Genomic DNA, 26,358 nt, shown 5'->3' with positions numbered 1-26,358 from the left:
TCATGATGCCCCGTGCGTAGCTGCTTCCTCATGATTTGAATCCTGGTGCCTGCGCTGTGACAAGCGTTCTTGGGCATGCGTAGTGCGCGCTGTCCTAGAACCGATATCAGGCTATTGCGCCTACACATTACAGGTATGAGGAGCTAATTATAAAAGTCAATATTTTGGCATTACTGGGGATCAGAAAAAGAAGAGCCACCTTCGCAGAATGCAGCCTTAGCGCCGCTGAAGGTGGCTCTTTAACTGAAAAATGCCCCTGGGGGGTGACAGGTTCCCTTTAACAACAACAGTACATATAGTCCTGACCGGACTTGCTCCTCGGTTCCTCCTGTTCAGATTTTCCCCCCTTCCTCCTTTAGCAGAGTACGGACCCTTAACAAAACAAGTGGGCTGCTTTTATCAGAGGACAGTACAGGGTTAAAACAGGAAAAGTTCAGGGTTAAAACAGTCCAGTACATAAAGTAGCCACACACAGTCCATTACTGTTTCCAAGGGTGATTAACCCCTTCAGGTTTTAGTCCCGTAATCCAGCAGGGGGTGTGCAAACGTGCACAAATACAGTTGTGGCCAAAAGTATTGACACCCCTGCAATTCTGTCAGATAATACTCAGTTTCTTCCTGAAAATGATTGCAATCACAAATTCTTTGGTATTATCTTCATTTAATTTGTCTTAAATGAAAAAACAGAAAAAGAATTGTCCTAAAGCCAAATTGGATATAATTCCACACCAAACATAAAAAAGAGGGTGGACAAAAGTATTGGCACTGTTCGAAAAATCATGTGATGCTTCTCTAATTTGTGTAATTAACAGCACCTGTAACTTACCTGTGGCACCTAACAGGTGTTGGCAATAACTAAATCACACTTGCAGCCAGTTGACATGGATTAAAGTTGACTCAACCTCTGTCCTGTGTCCTTGTGTGTACCACATTGAGCATGGAGAAAAGAAAGAAGTCCAAAGAACTGTCTGAGGACTTGAGAAATCAAATTGTGAGGAAGCATGAGCAATCTCAAGGCTACAAGTCCATCTCCAAAGACCTGAATGTTCCTGTGTCTACCGTGCGCAGTGTCATCAAGAAGTTTAAAGCCCATGGCACTGTGGCTAACCTCCCTAGATGTGGACGGAAAAGAAAAATTGACAAGAGATTTCAACGCAAGATTGTGCGGATGTTGGATAAAGAACTTCAACTAACATCCAAACAAGTTCAAGCTGCCCTGCAGTCCGAGGGTACAACAGTGTCAACCCGTACTATCCGTCGGTGTCTGAATGAAAAGGGACTGTATGGTAGGAGACCCAGAAAGACCCCACTTCTTACCCCGAGACATAAAAAAGCCAGGCTGGAGTTTGCCAAAACTTACCTGAAAAAGCCTAAAACGTTTTGGAAGAATGTTCTCTGGTCAGATGAGAGAAAAGTAGAGCTTTTTGGGCAAAGGCATCAACATAGAGTTTACAGGAGAAAAAAGAGGCATTCAAAGAAAAAAACACGGTCCTTTTTTCTACTTTTTAGATTGTTGTCTAATCCATACTGAGGCTGTGAGTGTCTTTGTCGTACTCCGGAAATAAACACGGAGATTAAAATGTTTAAACTCTGCTATATATACCTGTTATCCGGAGATACTGTACCCTTTCTCAACTTTCTGCAATCTTGTTGAATCCATACTGTGCCTGAGACCGTCCGAGTCTGCCTCCTGATTACAGATGAGTGGTGTTTGAGTGCAACTGTTGGCCAAGTTCAAATTCTAGCTGTTTTGGGCGGTGTTAGATCCGTTCGTCGAACTACAACACTTTGATTAAAATTCGGCTGTTCGAGTTTCCGTTCGAGAACGTTTTGTTAAACAAAAGTGTATCTTTTTTTTCACATTAATAATGGTTTTCAATGATAATAGACAGTTTTAGGGCATAGAAAACAAAAAGCAAAAAACACAAATATAACGAAAAAGTAAAAAATATACTGCAAATAATGCATTACTATAATGTACTGCTTTTTATAAATTTTATAGAAAACAGCAACTGCTTCAGGTATTTAGCCTTAACCCAGAGGCATGTCTAGGGGAGGGCAGGAGGGGTATCTGCCCCCGGTTCAGCTGGCAAGGGAACACTGTTGAGCCGCCTCATCCGGCGGTCCGAGGAGATTTCCCGGAGGTTGCATTATGGGCCAGGCAGACTATGAGTCGGCTGTTCTCTGAGACGGATGTCAAGCTCAGAGAAGATGAAGTGCGCCGGATCCCAGTGATCAATTGTACTTGCATTTTTTCAGACGGACTGAGCACAATTGAAGCCCTGACCACCGGGATATGGCGATGTCAGCAGCGTGATCAAGTCATGTGATCACCCTGTTGACGTCATTTGACGGCGCCTCAGAGGCGCAAACAGCATCGGTGCTAAGTGCTCCAATGGAACTGAAGAAACTGACAATTTATTGTAATGGGGTTGGGGAAGATTTGAATACACAGCTTGGGGGGCAAGGAAGAGATGTATGTGTATACAATATGGGGAGAGGGAAAATCTGAGACAGCAAATAAACCCTAACTAAAGTCTACTAAAATATAACCTTTATTGAAAAATTATATAATAATAAGATTAAAGTGCAATTAGAAATACAATAGTTGCTGATAGTAGAGGGATAAATTTAGCCAGACCATTAGCCAGCAGGATAGGTATACTGTATAAAGCAGTAGAGCTATCACTACTGGGATACAATTTCCCAGGTACTGGAATATAAGGTATTTATCTGGCCAATGGGATACAATTATCCAGATTTAGAGACAATGTATCAGTGACCATTCACTTACAGGATATAACTACACAGATTTAAGAGATAGAGGACTAAATAATAGTGTTATTAACAAGTCTCTACAGGGATACAGTTACCCAGGACAAAGCTCAACCTCTCTCTGTAGTGTTGTATATTGGTAATCGATGGTAATTGGTAATGCCAACTTGTCAGTAGTTATGTGCGGAGACTGATCGGAATACTGACCGGCATGTTGTAGCTCGTATTCAACTACTGCCCTCTGCTGCTCACAAACACTTGCCAACATATGTAATGTGGGGTTCCAGAGTATGGTCACGTCACACACCAGTGTGTGAACTGGCACTTGCAAGAGCTGCTGAAGCACTGCTAGATCAGCGGCAGCTGTAGCTGTCTTGTGGAAATGTGCGCACACGAGGCGTTCCTTCACAAGTCGCTCAGGCAAATCGGGGTGTTATGCCTGTGTGGTAACTCACTTGGGAAAATAGGTTATACACTAAATAGCTGCAACTGACCCTGACGGTTCTTGTACAGAATAGATCTCTTGGCACCGCAGTCCCTAGTGGTGCCGACGGGGCAGAGCTAGCCCAACCACAGACTAGGAGATGGCAACTTGGACCTATCTGCCTAAAAGGCTGTCAAATTGCTTCACGTTCCTTCTAAAGAACTGGAGGGCAGAGCAGAATGTGAATTCAAGTAGTTATTCCTTCCAGATTAAATATTAGAACATCCATGGTACAAGATTAAAAACATGTTCATTCTGACGCGTTTCTGGCTGAAGACCTTAGTCGTAAAATAATCTTGTACCATGAATGTTCTAATTTTTAACCTGGATGGAATAAAAGTGACTTGAATTTTATATTCTTCTGTGATGCGCTTCCTTCTTTTCTTATGTATCTGTCACCAGTAGTCAGCAGTTACTGGATTTAGTCATAACTGACTGACAAAGCGGCGATACGCGTGGGGCCTCTTCCCACTCTCCCTTCTTGTCCCCCTCGGGACTTCTTGCCGCCCCCATGTCAGTGTCTGGCTTTCTCATTTTGGGTGATCATACTTTTATTTCATTATAGCATTCTCAGTCAGTTATGCCCATTTTTTGACGTCATCTGTATTGTTACAACTATTTTAGGGTGACTTCTTTGCATACATGCTTTGGTATATGTGGGAGTCTCTATTTTTTGACTGTTTATACCTGTGCAATGGGAAATGATGTTGATTAGTCGCATCCTGCATGTACCATCACCCATTCTGTCTATATTTGTAGTTATAGGTTCATTTATCATTATCACCGTATGACACATGTATTTTCTTTCTGCATATGCTGGGGGGCTGCCATTCACCCATTACATGGGTTGTATTTAAGGCTTATGGGCCTTTTGGGGAGTTTTGGGCTATTGGTTTGTTGTGTATTTTAAATGTTTTTAAAGTTACCATGTCCATGATGAAATAAAGGTTTTCTCTCTTTTTTATATACGGAGGTGTATACCGGGTTATTTGCCTTTTCTCTTTCTCCGTGTCTTTTGGCTTCATTACTTTATAGGCTAGGTGTTGCACTCTATTTGGGATTATTATTGACATTAGTGTACCCTTTTTTGGTTAGCGTTGGTCTCATACTATATACAAAGCGCTATGTGAGGGCTGATATTGAATATAGAGAGGATATGTGGGGGCTCATACTATATATAGAGAGGCTAGGGGGGTTCTTACAATGTATGTGGAGGGGCTATGTAAGGGCTCATACTGTATGTAGGAAGCTAGGTGTGAGCTCTTACAGTATATAGAGGTATAAAGGGGGCTGTATATGGGTTCACATGGTATGTAGGGGGTGTCAGCATATTTAATTCTACTCAATATTAAGTTATACAATTATTATTAATATAAAATAATAATAGTAATTAATATGTTATGGTCTCTCATATAGCCACTTGGGAAAATTAATAGCCCAATCCCGGTATATAGTAACATTGTCTATAGTGTCCTCCCCTATTTACTGGCCATTTATCCTACAGTAGCATGTCCACCTCCACATCCAACCATCCATATAATCTAATCTTCTGTAATACTGGGATATATGGGTTATTATTGTTGATTTATCACTGTTCACATCAGTGGAAACTACTCCGGAATTACAATGTATGGTAATAATGACATTGTGGCATTTTTTGAAAGTTTTAAGAGGTCAAGATGGATAATTAGAGTCAATTTCATTTATATGGTAATGAATGGGTTGTATGGCCTGCTCTGGTCTCTGTAAATAACTGCTGCTCCTGCTCCTGATGTCACGGAATGTTGAGGTTTCTGGCTCCGCCCCCTTGCCTTATGACATCACACACATTGTGTATGGAGCTGCAGAGCCAACATTCCGTCTGACAGTTGCAGACGGTGGAGAGAGCGGTAAGTCGGCTCTATGTCGTCTCTTGTTGTGTCCTTCGTTCTCTTCTATCATCTATTTCTCATGTATTTTTTATTCATTATGGAGTCTTTATTCTATATAATACAAGCAGGTCCATAATAATTAGTGAACCCCTCAGATTAGGAGCTGTCCAAGCATTACAGCTCTTCCACCAATAGTAAAGGGAGATGTATAGGGTGTGACGGGATTTATCTACAAGCCCAGAAATGACAGCGATCTACCGATTATCCATCACATGATTCTGGCTTCTGACTTTCTTGCTGATCAGCTCCATAGATTAGTTATAATTGAGAGAATCCCCTCAGCCAGAACTGGAACATGACGACTTCTCGATTATTAGGCCATGTATTGTTAGAGAATCATCCAAATCTGGGAGATTAAAGTTATATCCTGTAAAGGGAACACATGTAACATGAAGATAACTATGTAATTGTCGGATGTTATTGAGACATATAGTAATATAGAGTCCAGATCAAAAATATAAATCCAACCAATATTGGGAAATCCTTGTACAACACCGATGTATATACATATTAGCTCCATATGCAGTGAAGCTAGTCAGATCTTCCCCCACATTGGAGGATTCATAGCGTTTGATCTCTAGTATATTGGGCAATGCACTTCAATGGAAGTGAGGTTCTTGGCTCCGCCCACATTAGCTCTTATTTGTCATTTCACGGAATGTTTTGGTGCTTAGTTTTGCCCCCATAAGCTACTACTACTACCAAATGTTTTGGTTGTTGGCGTCACCTCCATTAGCTTCTACTTGTGATGTCACTAATGAGGATAGTAGCCCTTCAGAAGACAATGGCGCTTGTCTGCCTGTTAGCAGGTGAAGGGGGCACTTGCGCTGTTATAGGTGAGCAATGCTGCTCCTAGAAGATGCACATGATTCAATAATGGATAAAGTAAACGAGCTGCAGCAAAAAGCTGGGGATATATCCAAGGAGGGATGGAATCCCTTTTTCTGGATGGGGTCTATCAGAGTTGGGTTACATAATTTACTCTCAACTTTTCAAAAGCCCACACAGTATTGGTAGTGATAGGATTGATGGTGTTGAGCTTGATTGCTGGGAAATTATTAATGTGATGTGATTCTCACTGCAGGAAATTAATTATATATTGGAGCCACTGGAAGACACAGGCGGAAGAGGGACACTGTGCATGAACAATATATGGATCCTTTGCAGCCCAATAACTCATCATAATGCCCAATTTCATCTGCTTTGGAGGTGGAAATGGGTCCCCTTACCTCTTGGCTCGTGGGCAGTTGCACAATTTGCACCAATAACATGTCCAACACTGTCCACCCCTGAATGGAACCACAGCTACAGAGGTGACCGTCTGATAGCCTAGCTCAACTACCCACCTCTCCTGAAGACCCTTTCAGCTTTTTGAGACTTGGGTGGAGGACATCATCTCTGAAAATAGGGTCCCACAGCTGCACCCCAACAGTTTGAGCAGACACTCCTAAATGAGTAAATAGCCTGAGATCAGAAGGGGGCGCATAGCCCCTCACTGTGTCACTGAGGATGATAGCATTCTCCAGGGATTACTCTGGACTGTTTCTTGTGGTGGGATGCAGGTTTGGAATGCTGTCGTCATCCTATTAGATAGATAAGAATTAATATATGTGTGTTTATGCTTTAAAGGTAATCTGTCACCCCTCCCCCCCGAGACGTATATGACCTATTAATATGGGCATACAGGTAATAGAAATGTTATGCTAGACCTACCTGTATGCCTCATATTAATGGTCTTGTGGATATATTATGTCTTTATGCTAAAGATCAGCCCAATAACTCATCATAATCCACAATTTTATCTGCTTTGGAGGTGGAAATGGGTCCCCTTACCTCTTGGCCCGTGGGCAGTTGCACAATTTGCACCAATAACATGTCCACCCTGTCCACCCCTGAATGGAACCACAGCTACAGAGGTGACCGTCTGATAGCCTAGCTCGACTTCCCACCTCTCCTGAAGACCCTTTCAGCTTTTTGAGACTTGGGTGGAGGACATCATCTCTGAAAATAGGGTCCCACAGCTGCACCCCAACAGTTTGAGCAGACACTCCTAAATGAGTAAATAGCCTGAGATCAGAAGGGGGCGCATAGCCCCTCACTGTGTCACTGAGGATGATAGCATTCTCCAGGGATTACTCTGGACTGTTTCTTGTGGTGGGATGCAGGTCTGGACAGCTGTCGTCATCCTATTAGATAGATAAGAATTAATATATGTGTGTTTATGCTTTAAAAGTAATCTGTCACCCCCTGAGACGTATATGACCTATTAATATGGGCATACAGGTAATAGAAATGTTACGTTAGACCTACCTGTATGACTCATATTAATGGTCTTGTGGATATATTATGTCTTTATGCGAAAGATCAGCCCAATAACTCATCATAATGCACAATTGTATCTGCTTTGGAGGTGGAAATGGGTCCCCTTACCTCTTGGCCCGTGTGCAATTTCACAATTTGCACTAATAACATGTCCACCCCTGAATAGTACCATAGGAAGGATGACTACAGCTACAGAGGTGACCGTCTGATAGCCTAGCTCGACTACCCACCTCTCCTGAAGACCCTTTCAGCTTTTTGAGACTTGAGTGGAGGACATCATCTCTGAAAATAGGGTCCCACAGCTGCACCCCAACAGTTTGAGCAGACACTCCTAGATGAGTAAATAGCCTGAGATCAGAAGGGGGCGCATAGCCCCTCACTGTGTCATTGAGGATGATAGCATTCTCCAGGGATTACTCTGGACTGTTTCTTGTGGTGGGATGCAGGTCTGGACGGCTGTCGTCATCATATTATATATATTAATTCTTATCTATGTGTGTTTATGCTTTAACGGTAATCTGTCACCCCCCGAGATGTATATGACCTATTAATTTGGGCATACAGGTAATAGAAATGTTACGCTAGACCTACCTGTATGCCTCATAGTAATGGTCTTGTTATTGAGAAATGTTATATTCTTTTTTTAAGTTTATGAGTTCTTCCAGGCACTGGGGCTTGCATTGCCTGGAAGAAATCCCTGCCTTCTCTCTTCATTGTAATACTAACCCCCTCTCATGCACGGCAGTTTTGGCCCTGGAATCCCATGCCTGCGCCCTGCACTCCCCCAGAAATACATATCTCATCCTCCCTTCTATGGGTACTGCACTCAGGGATCTTCTGCACAGGTACCGGCGCCTTCCGCTCCAGTAATCTCTGGTGTGCGCGCCGACAAGGTGCATGGCTCAGGCGCAGGATTCTGGGGCTATTACTGGCGCTGATGGGAGGAGGGCAGTATTGTAATGAGGAGAGAGGGCAGGGATTTCTTCCAGGCAGAGAATGCCCCGGAGCATGGAAGAAATCATTAACGTAAAGACAGAATATAACATTTCTCCACAACAAGACCGTTAATAAGAGGTATACAGGTAGGACTAGTACCTATTACCTGTGTGCCCATATTAATAGGTCATATATGACCTTGGGGGGGTGACAGTTTCCTTTTAATATAGATTGACTGAGTACTTAGATGAAATGGCAACTGTAGGTAGCCAGGAATGGATGTCTGACATCCCATGATCTATGTAGACTAGCTACATACTTCATGTAGGCAGGGACAGGGCCGCCATCAGGGCATTACTGCCCGTACTAGTGTATGGTGCCCGGTGAGCAGAAGCAAAGAGGGGGGTCGGACCTGCTTCAGTTCCTTAGATTGTGTGCAATACTCTTTGTTGTTTTTATATTATGTTTCTCTGGTCTCACAAAATGACCTTATTTTTATTGTGTTATATGTTATTGTTATATGTGTTGTTTTTGTTTTGTCTGTTTTCTTTGTTTTCTCTTTTGTTATTGGCACTGTAATTTTGCATGTAATTGACCAAAGGATTTAACTAAATGACTCTTATGAAAATAGATTTAGTTAGCAAAATATTTAGTGGGAATGTGTTATGAAGCTTTTATGTTTTGGGCATTGTCCACTCTCTACGGTAGTTATTATTATTAACCAATGAGTATATTATTATTACTATTATTATAGCACCATTTATTCCATGGCACTTTACATGTGAGGAGGGGTATACATAATAAAAACAAGTAGAATAATCTTAAACAATACAAGTCACGACTGGCACAGGAGGAGCGAGGACCCTGCCCGCGAGGGCTCACGATCTACAATTATATGAGATGATTAAAAGGCATTTAGTGCAGAAATTCAGCATAGCCTATATTTCTATTTCCCATATTTCATATTTGTTGCTGTAATTCAAGAAAGGCCATATTAGTAAGAGCCCTATCATCTCAAACACATTCGTGACCAATAAACAGAACATGGCCAATCCTTTTAATCATAGTTAAAAAAGTTTTGCAAGAATTGAGTTTAAAGTATGTAACCCCTTATATCATAAAATAATAAACAGAAACGACTTTTCTAATAGACTGGGACTTCCAGAAGAGATCCCTTATTAGCAGTCACCTCATTATCATAACAAGCAGGATTACAATGAGAGATAACAGAATCCACCATTCCCAGTAGGTAATGTCACAGCTCTCCTCTTCCCCCTTCCTGCACAATGACATCTGCATGAAACTAAACATGAGAACATGAATAGAAAACTCTCCCAAGGAAATAGAGTCCCCTATAATGTCTTATGATATACATACACATGTATATGTCCAATATCCATATCTCCAAACAGGCAAGAGAGCAGCTTCCATAAATGTTCAGGAAACAGCATACAATAATCTGCAATCAGAAATACAGATTATACAAAAGATTATAACAATAGGATCTCAATTACTTTAAAAAATGTATGTGACACATTCCCTTAAAGAAAAATAAATAGAAAATATTGCTAATAAGATTATTGGATATTTTAAGAAACGTTTAATAGGTTAGAGTAGAGTAGGGCCCTGCCAGAAGAGTCTACCTTGTCGTGGTGGCAGGCTTAAAAAATCCGTTGGTCAAAACAAAAGCTGATGGTTATGTATATGATACGGTTCCATGGGAACAGTTACTGTGTGATTGGTGAGGATGGGGCAGAAGAGTTTTTCCAAGAGTGGGTGGTGGGACTGTGGAAAGTTTGAGGGGTGTAGGCGGGGCTTGAGTGGAGGCAGAACTGGGGTGGAGCCTGGACGGAGTCTCATGGGAGCCCAAAAATTTTGCCAGTATGGGGCCCTGAAATTCCTTTTGGCAGCCCTGATAAGGAACATAGCTTCCATAATATGTGATAGTTTCATTATCACAATGGTGAGATAATGTGAAAGAAATGATAACTCCATTGTCTTACCCTTGATCTTAGTATCTCTTGGTACATGTATCAGAGATAGAATAACTGTTGTTGCTTTGCGATAGTTCCTTCTCCCATTTTCCTTTATTTTCCCTTGTTTCCCCTTTTTTTTCCTTTATTTTGTTTAACTCTATCTTGTATAATAATTAGCGATGCTGGATGAACCCGGTCGGACGGAGCGCAAAGAGAGGGGAATGTAGATTTACAATCTTCTTTTATTAATGTAGTCCAATGTGATTAATATAAGAAGATTTTAAATCTACATTCCCCTCTCTTTGCGCTCCGTCTGACCGGGTTCATCCAGCATCGCAACCTCCTTCCTCTTTGGAGGCACCCGGCAGGAGCTGCATTGATCTCCCCAGAGAAGGCACGGCTGGCGCTCCTCTGTGACCGTCATTACCTGGATTGTATAATAATTAGGACATTTTCAATAAAAACAATTTGAACAGGATATAGAATATCTGCCTGGTAAAAAAATGCTTTTGTGACTCCTTTGTGAGCATCATGTGCTAGAGAAGAGCCACGTCCGGCTGAACCAAGGTGCAGGGTGATGATGGACTTTATCTGGTCACGTCACATTCTTCATGGTGCCCATCAGGAGGTGGCCAGTGGCTGTGATTTTCTTTCTCATGCTGAATTAGTATGAGATACAGAGTACAGATCTGCTCTGCCCCATGGTATAATATTGGGTCTAGCGCCATCTGATAAGACATCGGATAGTTCTCGACCATATCATGTAGTTATGTGAACGAACTCTCATTGTAATAAACTAATTTTCTTTTCATTTGGAGCAGATGTGATCATGTTGGCTTATTATCCAAAACAGGAGCCTCCGCTCAGGGCCGTATTTAGAGTTTGTGCTGCCCTGGGCACTTTTAGTGCTGCCCCCCCATTGATGAGTATGACTAATGCAGACACTGTCATCAGGGACTTAGGCTACTGTCACATCAGCCATTTTTGCCATTCGCGGCAGATCCGGCAAATGCTGTACTTGCAGCAACGGAAAACAACGCTGCGAGCTGTGATTTTTTTGTTTCACTGCAAGTTCAAAACCGCAAGTGCAGCACATGTTCACAATTCCCACAGGGAATGAATGAGGCCGAACGCAGTGTGGCCATAAGTGATCCGTTACGGGGCAGAGGCGGAAAAACTGCCGGCAAAAATCGCTGCGGCATCCATCGGACCGGACCGCCCCCGTGCTCCGAGCCACGACTTGAGACTCTCTCCTTGCTAACCATTGTAACCAGTTTTAAATACCTGGGTGTCCATATTTCTAAAGACAGTAAACTTGATTTGCACCTTAATATATATCCGCTACAGGAGATGGTTAAAGTCAAATTTGAGGTAATCTTCCACTGTCTGTGGCCGGACGTATTAATTTAATTAAAATGATATTACTCCCCAAACTTAGCTACTTTCTTCAACATAATGCTGTAGTGGTGCCCAGATCCTTTTTCGCTAATTTGAATTCCCAAATCACATCTTTTATATGGGGGAAAACTAGGCCCAAACTTAAGCTAGCCACTTTGCAGAGGCCCAATAAGGGAGGGGGGCAGCGCTACCCGATTTCTTCCTGTATTATTTGTCTGGGCAGGCCAAAGCCATAAGCACGTGGATGCCCAGCGGTCACCTACCTAATTCTGAAAACCATTTACTTCATGCCGCACAAACTAGTTGCCCGTTGGGATTTTTGGAAATGAGGAAAACAAATGTCTCACGACTGCTGCCCCTGCTTCGTCTGGCACGATCAATATGGAAACAGATCAAGAGGGTGGTTGGATTTGAGGATATTGTAGCTGAGATGCCCCTATGGAATAATGGTTACCTTCCGGCGTTACTTGAACATCCATCTGCTGAGTTTTGGGCTCAATATAGTGTCTCTACGATAGGCGATCTGTATGACCGTGGAACTTTGATCTCTTTTGAACAATTACAAATTAATCGCAGTGTCCTGAGGTCTCAGTTCTTTCATTATTTACAGCTAAGATCAGCGTTTCAATCACATATGAGATGTATAGGTACAGATAATGCTATTTCATCTCTACCCTTGATATGGATCCTTAAATCACAGGGCCCCCAGGGTCTCATCTCCTCTCTATATACATATCTGTTGTCAATAGGGACAGAATCCACCATAGACTCCGTTAAGAAGAAGTGGGAAAGGCTCATCCCAGATACACAGGGAGAGGAGTGGGAAGAAATTCTAGAGTCATCGATCAAGGTATCTCTGTCTGTTAAAAACAGGATGATACAGTTATACATTATAAATCAATCATATTTGACTCCAACTTGGCTCTTTAAGATGGGCCGATACCCATCTTAATGTTTGAGATGTCATTCAATAGATGCAGACTTTGTTCATATGATTTGGTGTTGTCCGGTTGTTGCACAATATTGGAGGGAAGTGACATCACTACTGACGTCTCTGGTACAAATTCCTGTTCCCCTTGAGCCACTGGTCTGTCTACTTGGAGTATGGGATGAGGAGACACGGGGTCAATATGATGGGATATTCCTAAGAGAGACACTATTTATGGCACGAAAGGTATTGGCATTGCGGTGGATGAGGAGTTCATCTCCCTCTCTCGGGTCCTGGATCAGCCTGGTAAACTCGATTATTCCATATGAGCGCACGTTATATCAGAATAGAGGGTGCCCAGGTAAATTTGACAAGATTTGGGAGAGGTGGAATTCCTCTCACCTTACTTTGCAGAGTGTAGATGTCACATAATAAACAACTAAGTGTGTGGAAGTAGGCTGCAGAATAGTTTTTTCTTTTTTTTTTGTTCTCGTAGATGTAGGTATGATTTAGTAGTCAGGTAGATCTCATCACTGGAATAATAACACAAGGCCACTGTGATTTAATGCATATTATGTTTTGCTTTATTTGTATGCAATTGGTATTTACATTTTGCTGTACATTTTAATGCAGTGTGAAATATGTGTATTTATATTATGCTAATTATGCAAATTGTCTCTTCAGAGAGGAAGAGGACTAGAACTCTAGTGCCACCTATTGGAGGTAGCAATCCTAAAAGTCAATGTTGACCCTTTAACGAGCCTAGTTACATGACTTAGGATAAAAGCCAAGCCAGAATCTCCATTTGCAGACACTGTGTTTCGGGGTACTGCCCCTCATCAGTGCAAAGTGGGAGAAGATCTGGTTTGGCTGTGAGAGAGGCGTCTGACCGATATCCAAGAAGTATCATTTCTCCTTGCGGAGAATGACATGCTAAGCATGTCGAGGTGAGGAGACTTAAAGCCGCAATGCTCCTCTGTGAAATATGCTAATTATGCAAATTGTCTCTTCAGAGAGGAAGAGGACTAGAACTCTAGTGCCACCTATTGGAGGTAGCAATCCTAAAAGTCAATGTTGACCCTTTAACGAGCCTAGTTACATGACTTAGGATAAAAGCCAAGCCAGAATCTCCAGTTAAAACATTTCCCACATTCTGAACAGGAAAAAGGCTTCTTCCCTGTGTGAGTTCTATGGTGATTAACCAAATCTGATTTCCAGTTAAAACATTTCCCACATTCTAAACAGGAAAAAGGCTTCTCCCCTGTGTGAGTTCTATGGTGATTAACCAAATCTGATTTCTGGTTAAAACATTTTCCACATTCTGAACAGGAAAAAGGCTTCTCCCCTGTGTGAGTTCTATGGTGATTAACCAATTGTGATTTACAGTTAAAACATTTCCCACATTCTGAACAGGAAAAAGGCTTCTCCCCTGTGTGAGTTCTATGGTGATTAACCAATTGTGATTTCCAGGTAAAACATTTCCCACATTCTGAACATGGCTTCTCTGCTGTGTGAATTTTCTCATGTGTAACAAGACTTGAATTCTGAATAAAACATTTCCCACATTCTGAACATGAAAAAAGCTTCTCTCCTGTGTGGGTTCTTTTGTGTTCATCAAGATTCCCTTTCTGGTTAAAACATTTCCCACATTCTGAACAGGAAAAAAGCTTTTCCCCTGTGTGAATTCTATGGTGATTAACCAATAGTTTTTTCCAGCTAAAACATTTACCACATTCTGAACATGAAAAAGGCTTCTTCCCTGTGTGAGTTCTCTGATGTGCAATAAGATTTGATGTATTTATAAAACATTTCCCACATTCTGAACAGGAAAAAGGCTTCTCCCCTGTGTGAATTCTATGGTGATTAACCAATAGTTTTTTCCAGCTAAAACATCTACCACATTCTGAACATGAAAAAGGCTTCTTCCCTGTGTGAGTTCTCTGATGTGCAATAAGATTTGCAGTATCTGTAAAACATTTCCCACATTCTGAACAGGAAAAAGGCTTCTCCCCTGTGTGAATTCTATGGTGATTAACCAATAGTTTTTTCCAGCTAAAACATTTCCCACATTCTGAACATGAAAAAGGCTTCTCCCCTGAGTGAGTTCTCTGATGTGCAATAAGATTTGATGTATTTATAAAACATTTCCCACATTCTGAACAGGAAAAAGGCTTCTCCCCTGTGTGAGTTCTCTGGTGTGTAACAAAATGAGATTTCTTGTTAAAACATTTCCCACAATCTGAACATGAAAATGACTTCTTTGCTTTAGGACCAGTTTGTTTTTTAATGCCTCTTTTGTGACTTTGATTTTCCTTAGTAGTCAGTAATGAAACAGAAGGTGGGACCTGTTTCATAGGATCAGACAGATCTTTGCTGTAAATAGATGATGATATATCTGGAGTAACAGCAATCACTTCAGTTGTATCTTGTAGGATCTCAAGATCATCAGATTTAAAAATTGAAGATGTCAGCTGTCCCTCTGATCTCCTGGTACAGTCATCTGCTAAGATAAAAAACATTTTTTTAATAAAATATCCTTGAGTTTTATATTTTTGAATATTTCAACTTAAACTGTCCATAACAATGGCAAGCTATGTAAAAAACTAATTATTTACCAAGACAATGACAGTTCACAGTCTAATAGAAAACCTTGTTTGATGAACCAGTAGTGTGTGGTGTTCAACTGTTTGTTCATTCTGCCTCCCAAATATTGAATAAAAAGAAATCAATCAATGTTATGTAGGCGAAAATAATACCAATTCTCATCTCACAAAAAACAAGTCCTCACTCAGGTCCATCATCTGTCAATGGAAAACCAGATAAGCCAGGCTACAGTTAATGTTATAGTTAGGGTTAGTGTTAGGCTAAAGTTTGGGTTACTGTTAGGGTTACTGTTAGTGTTATGGGAATATATATGTATATTTCATATAGATCTCACTTGCATGCTATATACGCCATATAAACTCCACATATACACTCTATATTCATATATGCTCGCTTAGAGATATAATCATAGCTGTCTTGAACTTTTTTACTAGTTACTGCAGCTGACCTGACCCCATGAAACCTGTCTGGACAAACAACTTGAGAAATATCTAGCAGACATAGGAAATGGGGAAGTAAGGCCAGATGTGCCAGCCGATACCAGAACATGCTGACACTGTAAAAACAATAGGCCGCAAATTATATTGCTAGAATCCGCTTTTTTGGTAAACTCTTCCATATATGTTCATGTATGCAAACTGACCAATTAAACTAGAAGTTCAGCCTTTATGTTAATCAGATAACCTCCTGTTATGATTGAGTCACCGTAGGAGGCAAAAACAGAAATGCTAGCTAAGTCCAGAAAACCAGAGAAGTTGGCAGCTATCGGATTGCAGACCACTGAACCTATCAACACAACTAGCAGTAGCCGTGGGGGGTTCCTACGATGCCCTAGACCCCTCGATCACAGCTGGAGAATTAAATAGGCCTAAAGAAAGAAAGGGGAAATCTAAACTGCCCCAGAGCAGACCCCAAAGCAGCAGGCAGCCCCCAACATATAATGATGGTGAAGCAAGATGAAAATACTAACACAGACAGAAAGATAGACTGAGCAAAGAGGGGCCAAAGCTAACTTGATAGAAAAGGACAGGAAGGCTGCTGTCTGCAATCCGTGAAAAACCCTATGAAAATAAGAGCCAACAAACTGACAGTGAAAAAGGCCCTGAAGATGCTAGGCTTCAAAAAGCTATGTCAGCACTCAGGAATAACTAAAGAGTTAGCGTGCACACACGTCCTAGTAGTGAGGTGCAGGTGTAACGGACCAGTAGGTCCTATTACCAATAATAATCTATTCACCGCACACTCAGAGGAGTTTAATGCAAACAAGTGTTCATTTTATTATGTACAAAACATGTGGGAGCCAAAAAAGAACATATAGCACCAGGTAGAAGCGATATAGATATTACGACGTTTCGGCTCAGTCCGAGCCTTTATCAGTTTATCGCTGAGTCCGGTTTCAAATCTTTGAGTAAAGAGGAGAAGAACTCCCAAGTGAAAGAGAGATGGCTATAGCTGTGGTGCTTTAGAGCGGCGCTGCAGCCAGGCGCGGGAGCACCGCTCTAAAGCACCACAGCTATAGCCATACCTCTTTCACTTGGGAGTTCTTCTCCTCTTTACTCAAAGATTTGAAACCGGACTCAGCGATAAACTGATAAAGGCTCGGACTGAGCCGAAACGTCGTAATATCTATATCGCTTCTACCTGGTGCTATATGTTCTTTTTTGGCTCCCACATGACATGTTTTGTACATAATAAAATGAACACTTGTTTGCATTAAACTCCTCTGAGTGTGCGGTGAATAGATTATTATTAGCACTCAGGAATATACTGAAGACAGAGCTACAGGCAAAAGGAGATTCAGCTCACCCCAGCAGGGGATGGCAGAATACTGAAAAGCAAGGAAAACAAAAAACAAAACAAAAAGGCTAACAGCCAAAACAGAAAACTTAGCTTTAGGGAGCAGGAATCAGACTGGTGTCCTAGAAGTCCACAGAGAAATCACCCGCAGGGCAGAAGGGCGTCGGCAGCCTTATATCCAGTCTGTGACTCCACTCAGCCAGTCATCCTCATTAGACTCAGGTGCCTGATAATCAGGCTCACTACCTTCTTTCACCAGAATAGGGAGTTCACCAGACCCCAGTGACGAAGGGGAAAATGAACTCACAACAACCTCCCTTTCCTGCATGTATCCATAAATATAGGTATGCTTAATAAAGCTACAGAGCATTGAAAGAATCGATTGCTGTCTCTGTGTACAGTTCTTTTCTTCCAGTTGAGCGCTCAATAAGACTGTCTAATTTGGGCAGGCCACAGTACGCACAGGGGTAAATCTACCCATATAAATTTCTACAACAATCTGGCACCCAACGTGTGGCTGTGGACGAAACGCACGGGGACCCAGCTGACCGGAAAGACGGGGGTGCCGTTACGGGCCTGGCCCACGGGACGGAGGCTGCAGCTCCATAAATAAGGTAAGGAAATTCTGTCATCTTGCCTGAATGTCCCGTGTCCAGCCCGGCTCTGTACCCCTAGCCGGTCAGGTGTGGTCACCACCGTATCCCAGGTAGAGTGTAAAAAGTGCACCCTTATCTAAACCCTGGGATAAGCTAAGTGTCTGCTGTGGTCCTGTGTGTCTAAGATCCGGGTGAGAGAGTTGGTGGAAAATTGTGACAGATTTGTGTTTGTGGTTGATGGGAGACCGATAACAGGGGAGTTTGACCCACTCAGATAGGTCCTCACAAATATACCTGGACACAGGGGGAGGACAGGAGAAGCCTTGCCCAGGGACAGGTGGTGGGGCCTTACAGAGTTATCACAAGGCAAATCTCACATCAAGCTATCACAACAAACACCCATGCACAGGAAGGGACAACAGCGCCCACGCCAGGCCACGCGGTGGTGTTAGCTTAGGGGAGATATTGCAGGCTAAACCATTTGACAGGTTGCCACCAACACACCTGGTCACAGGAAAGGACAGGAGAAGCCGGCCCGGGTATCAGGTGGTGGCAACATTGTGGGAGTTATCACATTACTGATACCGATGAGCCAGGCAGGACATGCAGTACAGCGTGTTATCATTCCCGGGTCACCAGCGCAGTGCACCCAGTGTGGTTGGCAGTTATCGGTTACCAGCAGCTGTTTCACATACGAGTCGCAAAACAAGGGCTTTCGATCTCTCTCGACGGACGTCTCAGTGTTTGCTACCCCATGATGTGCCGTTTGCTTTCCATGTAGACCCGGGACTGGAAAGTCTAAAGCCTTTTTTGCACTTCCTCTTTTCGCCTGTAGGGTGTGTCCCTGATATACATATTTTCCAGATTGTCACATTTTGTTTTACACTCTGCTGTTTGCATAATTTTATCTTGCATTTTTGGTAGTGGTTTTTGTTACTGCCGTATGAGAAATTTCAGGAAAGCTGGATCATTGTCATTTTGAGTATATTACAGTAGTCATAGTCTGCTTTTTGGTTTTCCATTGTTCTCAGATTTTACAGAGACGCAGGCATAAAAAGAGGAAGTTGGGTGCCTGCATTCTGCATTAACACTTTTTATTGTTGGAAGCTGTACTAGTTTTTGGACTTTTATTTCCTTTTTGGAGCGTTTTACCAAGGTTTACCAACTTTTGTGTTTTTTTTCTTTCCTTTTTCCCTCTATTTTCCATAGTATTGGTTTTTGGTTTTTTTTTCTGAGTGGTTCTTCTACAGTTTATATACGTTTTGATCTTATCAAGTTTTTGGTTTATTGTCCTTTTAAAAATCTTTTTAAAATTTTTCCTTTTTCCTTTTTTATCCCTTTTAATTTTTCTTCCGAGTTTTTCTTCCACTTTTCTTGTGACAGTTTATCAGTTGTTTTAGTTTTTACTTTTTGTCTTTTCAGTTCAATTCTTTTTTCTCAAAGAGTGATTCCCTGTTTTCGAGTTTTTCTTTTTCCCCTCGTGTCAATTTTTTTTATTCTTATCCCCTGTTTTTGAAGTTTTTACCATGGGGAATAAGTTGGGCAAGCAGGAGGCTCTTTTACTTCCCGGAGAAAGAACTGCCACCCAAGTAGTGGATGAGCAGGAAGGTGTTAAATTTTTTAAAAATTACAGACTGCTCATGACAATATGTGAAATCCATCAGAAGGGCAGATTGCAAGCAGCAGAATGGCAGGATATATTAACACAGAAAAAGGGAAAATTAGTTGATGCCAACCTGCTAAATGAAGCCACCGCATGGTTCCGAGTAGCAGCGGACCTGCATCGGTGTGGAGCCACTGAGAGATATGTGGACACACCAGGAAATGATTTTTATGTGTACAACTTTGCAAAACATATGAAACCATCTGCACCTCCACCCTATGGTGAAGGGCAATACTGGGTGTGTGAGGTCTGCTCTCAGCAGAATCCATTGTACAAGGAGACCTGTGCTGCCTGTGGTGCTCCGCGCCCCTCCCTACAGGGAGCGAGTACTGCAAGTCCCAGCATGCCCGCACTGGATGCTGGAAAGGGGAAGCGCCCAGCTCCCCTTCCTCCCTCTGCTCTTTCCTCGCTTCCTCCTTCACGTCTCTCACTCCCCCCCACCTCTTTCTCCGCTGCTCTCTCAAGCCCTCCCGTCTCCTCCCTCCCTTCTGGCTCTCGCTCCAAAACTCTCTCTTCACGCCTTTCATCTGTACTTCGTCTTTCTTCACACTCTCATGGTTCAGTGGTACCAGCTGGGCCAACGCCCAATCCCGGTCCAGTATCACTGTATCCCGTTCTAACAGCACAGGGGACCTTTTACGTCCCACACACAGCACAACCAGTGTCACTCATGCACTCAGGGGATGACGCTGAAAATCCCCAAGTTGACACTGATGCAGACAATGACCAGTCACACACTCAGACCCAGCAGGGGGCAGCCAGCTCCGCTCATCATGAAGGAACACTTCAAAATTCCAGCCGGACTGAATGCACACGCTTGGGAGTCGGGACTGAAGCTAATAGACCAGCTCAGAGAATGGGCCAAAGTCAGATTGGCTGGACAGGCCCTCAGCCTGCAGGACATGAGTCAAGACAAGACAGAGTCAGTGGAGAAGTTTCATGGCAGAGTAATGCAAGTCTTCCAGGACCTGGGTTTCACCATACATGACCAGATACACAGGCAGATGCTGGCACAGGCCTTTGTGCATGGACTGAGAGAACCAATCAGGAAACCACTAATAGTGGCCAGACCAGAATACAAGTCAATAGCAATGGACATCCTACTCACAGTGACCAAGGGGATCGAATCTCAGCCAGGAGTGCGGAAGACAACCCCCCTCATGGTGGCCACTGACGGGGAAGAGCAGCCACCACGCAAAGACAGGAAAACTGTGGAAAACTTGGCCATTACCGGAGCCACTGCAGAGCACCCCAACGAGCCAAGACTTTGCCCAGAGGAACAGGCCAGGAACGGAAAACAGGAAGCAATGAAGAACCCTGTCCATAGGACAGGGGCAAGCCAGGTCCACAAGACACCACGCTCCTACCATGCAAGACACCCCCCGGTAGGACCAGTACCCCGAATTTCCCTGAAAGTGGATGGCGTTGTCAGATCTTTTCTTGTGGACACTGGTGCAGCCAGAAGTGTGATGAGACATGTGGAACTCCCTGACCCCGCCTGTTTGTCAGAATCCGCTGTGTCCTGTGTGGGGATCGATGGTCAAGTCAGACATTCCCAGCTCACAAAGCCTCTAAGCGTGGGGACACAGCCAGGACACTCTGTTCTGTCCCAGTTTGTGGTGTCAAAAACCTGCCCACTCAACTTGCTGGGAGCGGACCTACTGCAGAAGATGAAGGCAACCATAGTGTTCCAGGAAGATGGGACTGTGACGCTCTCCTCACCCCTGACCCAAGAGGACACAATCATGCTGGCGGCCCTGCAGGAGCCTCAAACAACCAATGCAGGCCTACCCCAGGAGGTGCTGGACGTAGTACTAGAAGATCTGTGGTCCAAAGGGCCCCAGGACGTAGGGAAACTTCAAGTGGCCCCGGTGCGGGTTACACTCAAGCCAGGTACCCCGTACCCACGCAAGGCCCAGTATCCTCTGTCCATCGTCCAGAGCCAAGCTGTCTCTGACCAACTGAAGGTCTTCCTGGCTATAGGAGTCATCGTTCCCTGCACATCGCCCTGCAATACCCCGCTTTTTCCAGTCAGGAAGAAGACGGCGAAAGGAGAACCCGCCAAATTCAGAACGGTGCATGACTTGAGAGCGGTGAACGAAGACACCATCTTTGAAACCCCAATTGTGCCAAATCCGCACACTCTGCTCTCCAATGTGCCCGCCACAGCAACAGTGTTCACGGTGATAGACCTGGCCAACGCCTTCTTCAGTGTTCCTCTCCACCCGGATGACCAGTTCTTGTTCGCCTTCACGCACCAAGGTGTGCAGTACACATGGACAGTGATGCCCCAGGAGGCTCAGAATAGCCCCTCACAGTTCACTAAGGCAAAGTCTTTCGTTCTCGCTAACTGCATCACAGACCATGCAGAAGTAGTCCTTCTACAGTACGTGGACGATTTGCTCCTGTGTGCAGCCAACGAAGACACCTGCGCTTGATGTGGGTTTCCACTGTTTAGACACATCAGGGGCTCTGCAAACGCGACATGGTAACCGCTAATTATTCCAGCATATTTTACTTTTAAAAAGTCAAATGGCGCGCCTTCCCTTCCGAGCCCTGCCGTGCGCCCAAACAGTAGATTTCCCCATATATGGGGTATCGGCACACTCATGAGAAATTGCAAAACAAAATTTATAGTCCACCTTCTCGATACCCTTGTGAAAGTAAAAAAATTAGGTCTAAAGGAAAATTTTTGTGAAAGAGAAGTAAAGGTTAATTTTTTTCCTTCCACATTCCATTCATTCCTGTGAAGCACCTGAAGGGTTAACAAACTTCTTGAATGTGGTTTTGAGAACCTTGAGGGGTGCAGTTTTTAGAATGGTGTCACTTTGGGGTATTTTCTGTCATATTGACCCCCCAAACTCACTTCAAATGTGAGGTGGTCCCTAAAAAATGGTTTTCTAAATTTTTTTGTAAAAATGAAAAATCGCTGTTTAACTTTTAACCCTTATATCTTCCTAACTAAAAAAATTTTGTTTTCAAAATTGTGCTGATGGAAAGTTGATATAGTTGATATAGATGCTACTGTGCAGGCGCCGCCATCACCGGTGACATTTTGCTGGATGTAATTTTTTTTCTGAGCCTCACAATAGCCACAATATTATAGGCATTATCACCAATAATATCAACACTATTATATGCATTATGTAATAATGGGGGCAGGTCAGTGAGGGGTCAGCGACCTGTCATAAGCCAATACAGATGAATATGTAATCAGAGCACCAGGACCTGTAGTTAACCCCAGGGGGGTGGCTTTGCCCCCCCTCGTGGTTACGATCGCTCTGATTGGCTTTTGAAAGTGAAACAGCGAAACAGAGCGATTGTAATATTTCACCAATGAAACTTGGTGAACTATTACAAATCAGCAATGGCTGATGCTGCAATAGCATCAGTCATTGGCTGTAGCTAGGTGACCTCTGTGTCATCCCCCAGATCTGATTGGAGCTAGCGTACACGTGACGCTATCCCTCCAATCAGATGTGGGGCAGGTGTCAGGTATGGCTGCCCTCGCTCTTCAGCCTCATCCTGTCCGTGGTAGGTGAAGAGTGAGGTGCTGCCTGCTGCCCTCACACCTGACAGGTCTCTGCCTGCTGCTGCTGTCGCCGATCACCATGCCTGCTGCCACTGCTGCCGATCTTCCCTCTGGTACTGTGCTCCGCTCCCCTCTGTTGCCTCATTACACCCCCCGCCCCTGTGATCACCCCCTCTGCCCAGGTGATTGCCCCTTCCTGCCCAGGTTATCGCCCCCCTGCCCAGTAATCACCCCCCTGCCCCAGTAATTACCCCCCTGCTGCTGTCACCACTGATCTCCCCTCTGTGCTGTCCTCCGCTCCCCTCTGCTGCCCAATTCCACTCCCTCCGGCCCTGTGATCACCCCCCTGCAACAGTAATCGCCCCCCTGCCCCTGTGATCACCCCTCAGCCCTGTAATCACCCCCTGCCCCAGTAATCAACTCCTGCTGCCGCTGATCTCTCCTCTGTGCTGTCCTCCGCTCCCCTCTGCTGCCCAATTCCACTCCCTCCGGCCCTGTGATCACCCCCCTGCAACAGTAATCGCCCCCCTGCCCCTGTGATCACCCCTCAGCCCTGTAATCACCCCCTACCCCAGTAATCAACTCCTGCTGCCGCTGATCTCTCCTCTGTGCTGTCCTCCGCTCCCCTCTGCTGCCTGATTCCACCCCCCGGCCCTGTGATTGCCTCTCTGCCCCGGTGATCACGCCCTGCTGCTGCCGCCGCAGATCTCCCTTCTGCTGCCTGATTCCGCCCCCCCTGTCCCTGTGATCGCCCCCCTGCCCCGGTGATCGCCCCCGGTGATAACCACCCTGCTGCTACTACCTCCTGACCCACGGCACCTGACAGCCCCCTCCTGTAGTAGAAAGTTTCAAACACTCGCACATACACACGCACACTATAAGTTTATCTTTTGATACACATACACACAACACACACAATGTCCCACTCGTCACAGTCATCCCAGTCTCAAAGGGTGTACTCAGCTGAGGAGGCATATGCCTTTACTGCCTCCGAAGCGGATAGTGAGGGAGAGGACCCCACTTTTCTCTATTCCTCCCACTCTTCCTCCTCCAGCGACACAGACTTACCACCACCAAGATGTCGCAGGATGAGAAATTGTCTGGAGACCAGGGAGGAAGAGACGGAGGCCGAGGGAGAAGACCCACAGCCAAATATGAGTAACCCCCAACCTAGTGCTAGTCTGGCCCAACCTAGCACTAGTGCCCCCTCATGGACCCCTGTCCCTGAGAATTTTGCTCCACGGATTCCTGATTTCGTTCCCCAATCATGAATCCAGTTTGAGACTGCCAACTTCAGGGAAATAGACTTTTTCAAAGTCTATTTCTCGGAGTCAATTGTTAGTCTTATGGTGGAGCAAACAAACTTGTATGCCCAGAAATTTTTGGCTGAAAACCCTAAGTCATCATTCTCTACTTGGAGTCCCATTGACTGTAGAAATGATGAAATATTGGGGACTGGTCCTTTATATGGGGATTGTGAAGAAACCAGAAATTTGTCAATGCTGGAGTACTGATATTTTATATCAAACTCCAGTATTTGGCATGGTTATGAGTTACAGACGTTTTGAGGCGATTCATAAGTTTCTCCATTTTAGGGACAACACTGACAGCCTTCCCCGCGATGACCCCAATTTTGATACAGTGTTCAAAATTCGGCCGGTCATCGAACACTTCAGCAACAAGTTTTCTGAAGTGTACATTCCCCAAAGGGAAATTTGTGTGGATGAATCCCTCATCCATTTCAAAGGGAGGCTTCAGTTCTGTCAGTACCTGCCCAGCAAAAGGGCGAGGTACGGGATAATACTCTACAAGCTGTGTGAGAGTACCTCAGGGTACACACTCAGCTTTAGAGTTTACCAAGGGAAGGACACCAGGATCCAGCCCCAGAATGTCCACCTGCTCTGGGGGTGAGTGGGAAAATAGTGTGGGATTTGGTCCACCCTCTGCTTGATAAAGGTGACCATCTGTACGTTGATAACTTTTATACAAGCATCCCACTCTTTCACTCCCTCTCTGCCAGAGCTACCGTCGCTTGCGGTACCGTGCGCAGAAACCAGAGGGGTCTCCCTTTGTCGCTAATTGAGCAGCCTCTCCCAAAGGGTGAGAGCCGAGCCCAATGTAGCGGCAACATGGTTGTGGTCAAGTTCAAAGACAAAAGAGAGGTCTTTCTCTTGACAACAATCCATGGTCCCGGCACCACGGCCACCACCGTTCGAGGTACCCCAGACCAGGTCCACAAACCGGACTGTGCCCTGGGGTACACCAAACACATGGGGGAGTTGATCTTTGTGATAAAGTCCTCCAGCCCTATCGTGCCATGCAGAAGGCGAAAGTGTGGTATAAAAAACTGGCTGTGCACATCGTACAAATGGCACTGTATAACGCATGCGTGCTATCACGATGTGCAGGCCAGACCAACAACACCTTCCTTCAGTTCCAGGAGGCAGTGATAAAGGCCATGATTTTTGAAGAGGAGGACGGAGCGTGTCCCAGCACCCCTGGAACTCAAGTTTCCCGTATGGTACCAGGACAACATGTTCCCACTAAGGGGAGAGCAAAAATAAAGGTGCCGGGTGTGCTATAAAAGGGGGAAACGTGTCCTGACAAACCTGGACTGTGAATGAATGAACTCTTCAGAATTCATCACACGTCCAGGGACTAAACACATCCTGACACTCCACTACAGAACTCACCCACACCAGGCTGACATACACAACATCACACACCCAACCTGACATGCACTACATCACACACCACGACCTGACGTACACTACACCACACACACACCGACCTGACATACACTACACCACACACACCGACCTGACGTACACTACACCACACACTGACCTGACATACACTACACCACACACACCAACCTGACATACACAACACCACACACCCAACCTGACGTACACAACACCACACACCCAACCTGACGTACACTACACCACACACACCAACCTGACGTACACTACACCACACACACACACCGACCTGACATATACTACACCACACACTGACCTGACATACACTACACCACACGCCGACCTGACATACACTACATCACACACCGAACTGACATACACAACACCACACACACCAACCTGACATACACTACACCACACACACCAACCTGACATACACTACACACACCAACCTGACGTACACTACACCACACACCGACCTGACATACACTACACCACACACAACATCCTGACGTACACTACACCACACACCGACCTGGCATACACACCAATCTGACGTACACTACAGCACACACCGACCTGACATACACTACACCACGCACCGACCTGACATACAATACACCACACACCAACCTGACGTACACTACACCACACACCGACCTGACATATACTACACCACACACACCAACCTGACAAAGTGTGTCAGGTTGT

At 44.4% G+C, this 26,358-nt stretch overlaps 1 protein-coding gene across 1 annotated transcript in view; it reads right to left on the bottom strand.

The window, feature by feature from the left end:
- The window catches only part of LOC141079253 (uncharacterized), a 97,190-nt gene that overhangs the window by 37,244 nt on the left and 33,588 nt on the right, over positions 1-26,358 (bottom strand). Inside the window, 1 exon segment of the mRNA XM_073565295.1 lies at positions 13,845-15,250. Coding sequence (XP_073421396.1) covers positions 13,845-15,250 — 1,406 coding nt within the window.

Source organism: Dendrobates tinctorius, unplaced genomic scaffold (assembly GCF_039654945.1).
Source record: "Dendrobates tinctorius isolate UK_male_01 unplaced genomic scaffold, ASM3965494v1 ptg000641l, whole genome shotgun sequence".
Lineage (NCBI taxonomy): Eukaryota > Metazoa > Chordata > Amphibia > Anura > Dendrobatidae > Dendrobates > Dendrobates tinctorius.
Note: the sequence above shows the minus strand (reverse complement) of the source record. Positions and strands in the feature narration are given on the sequence as shown.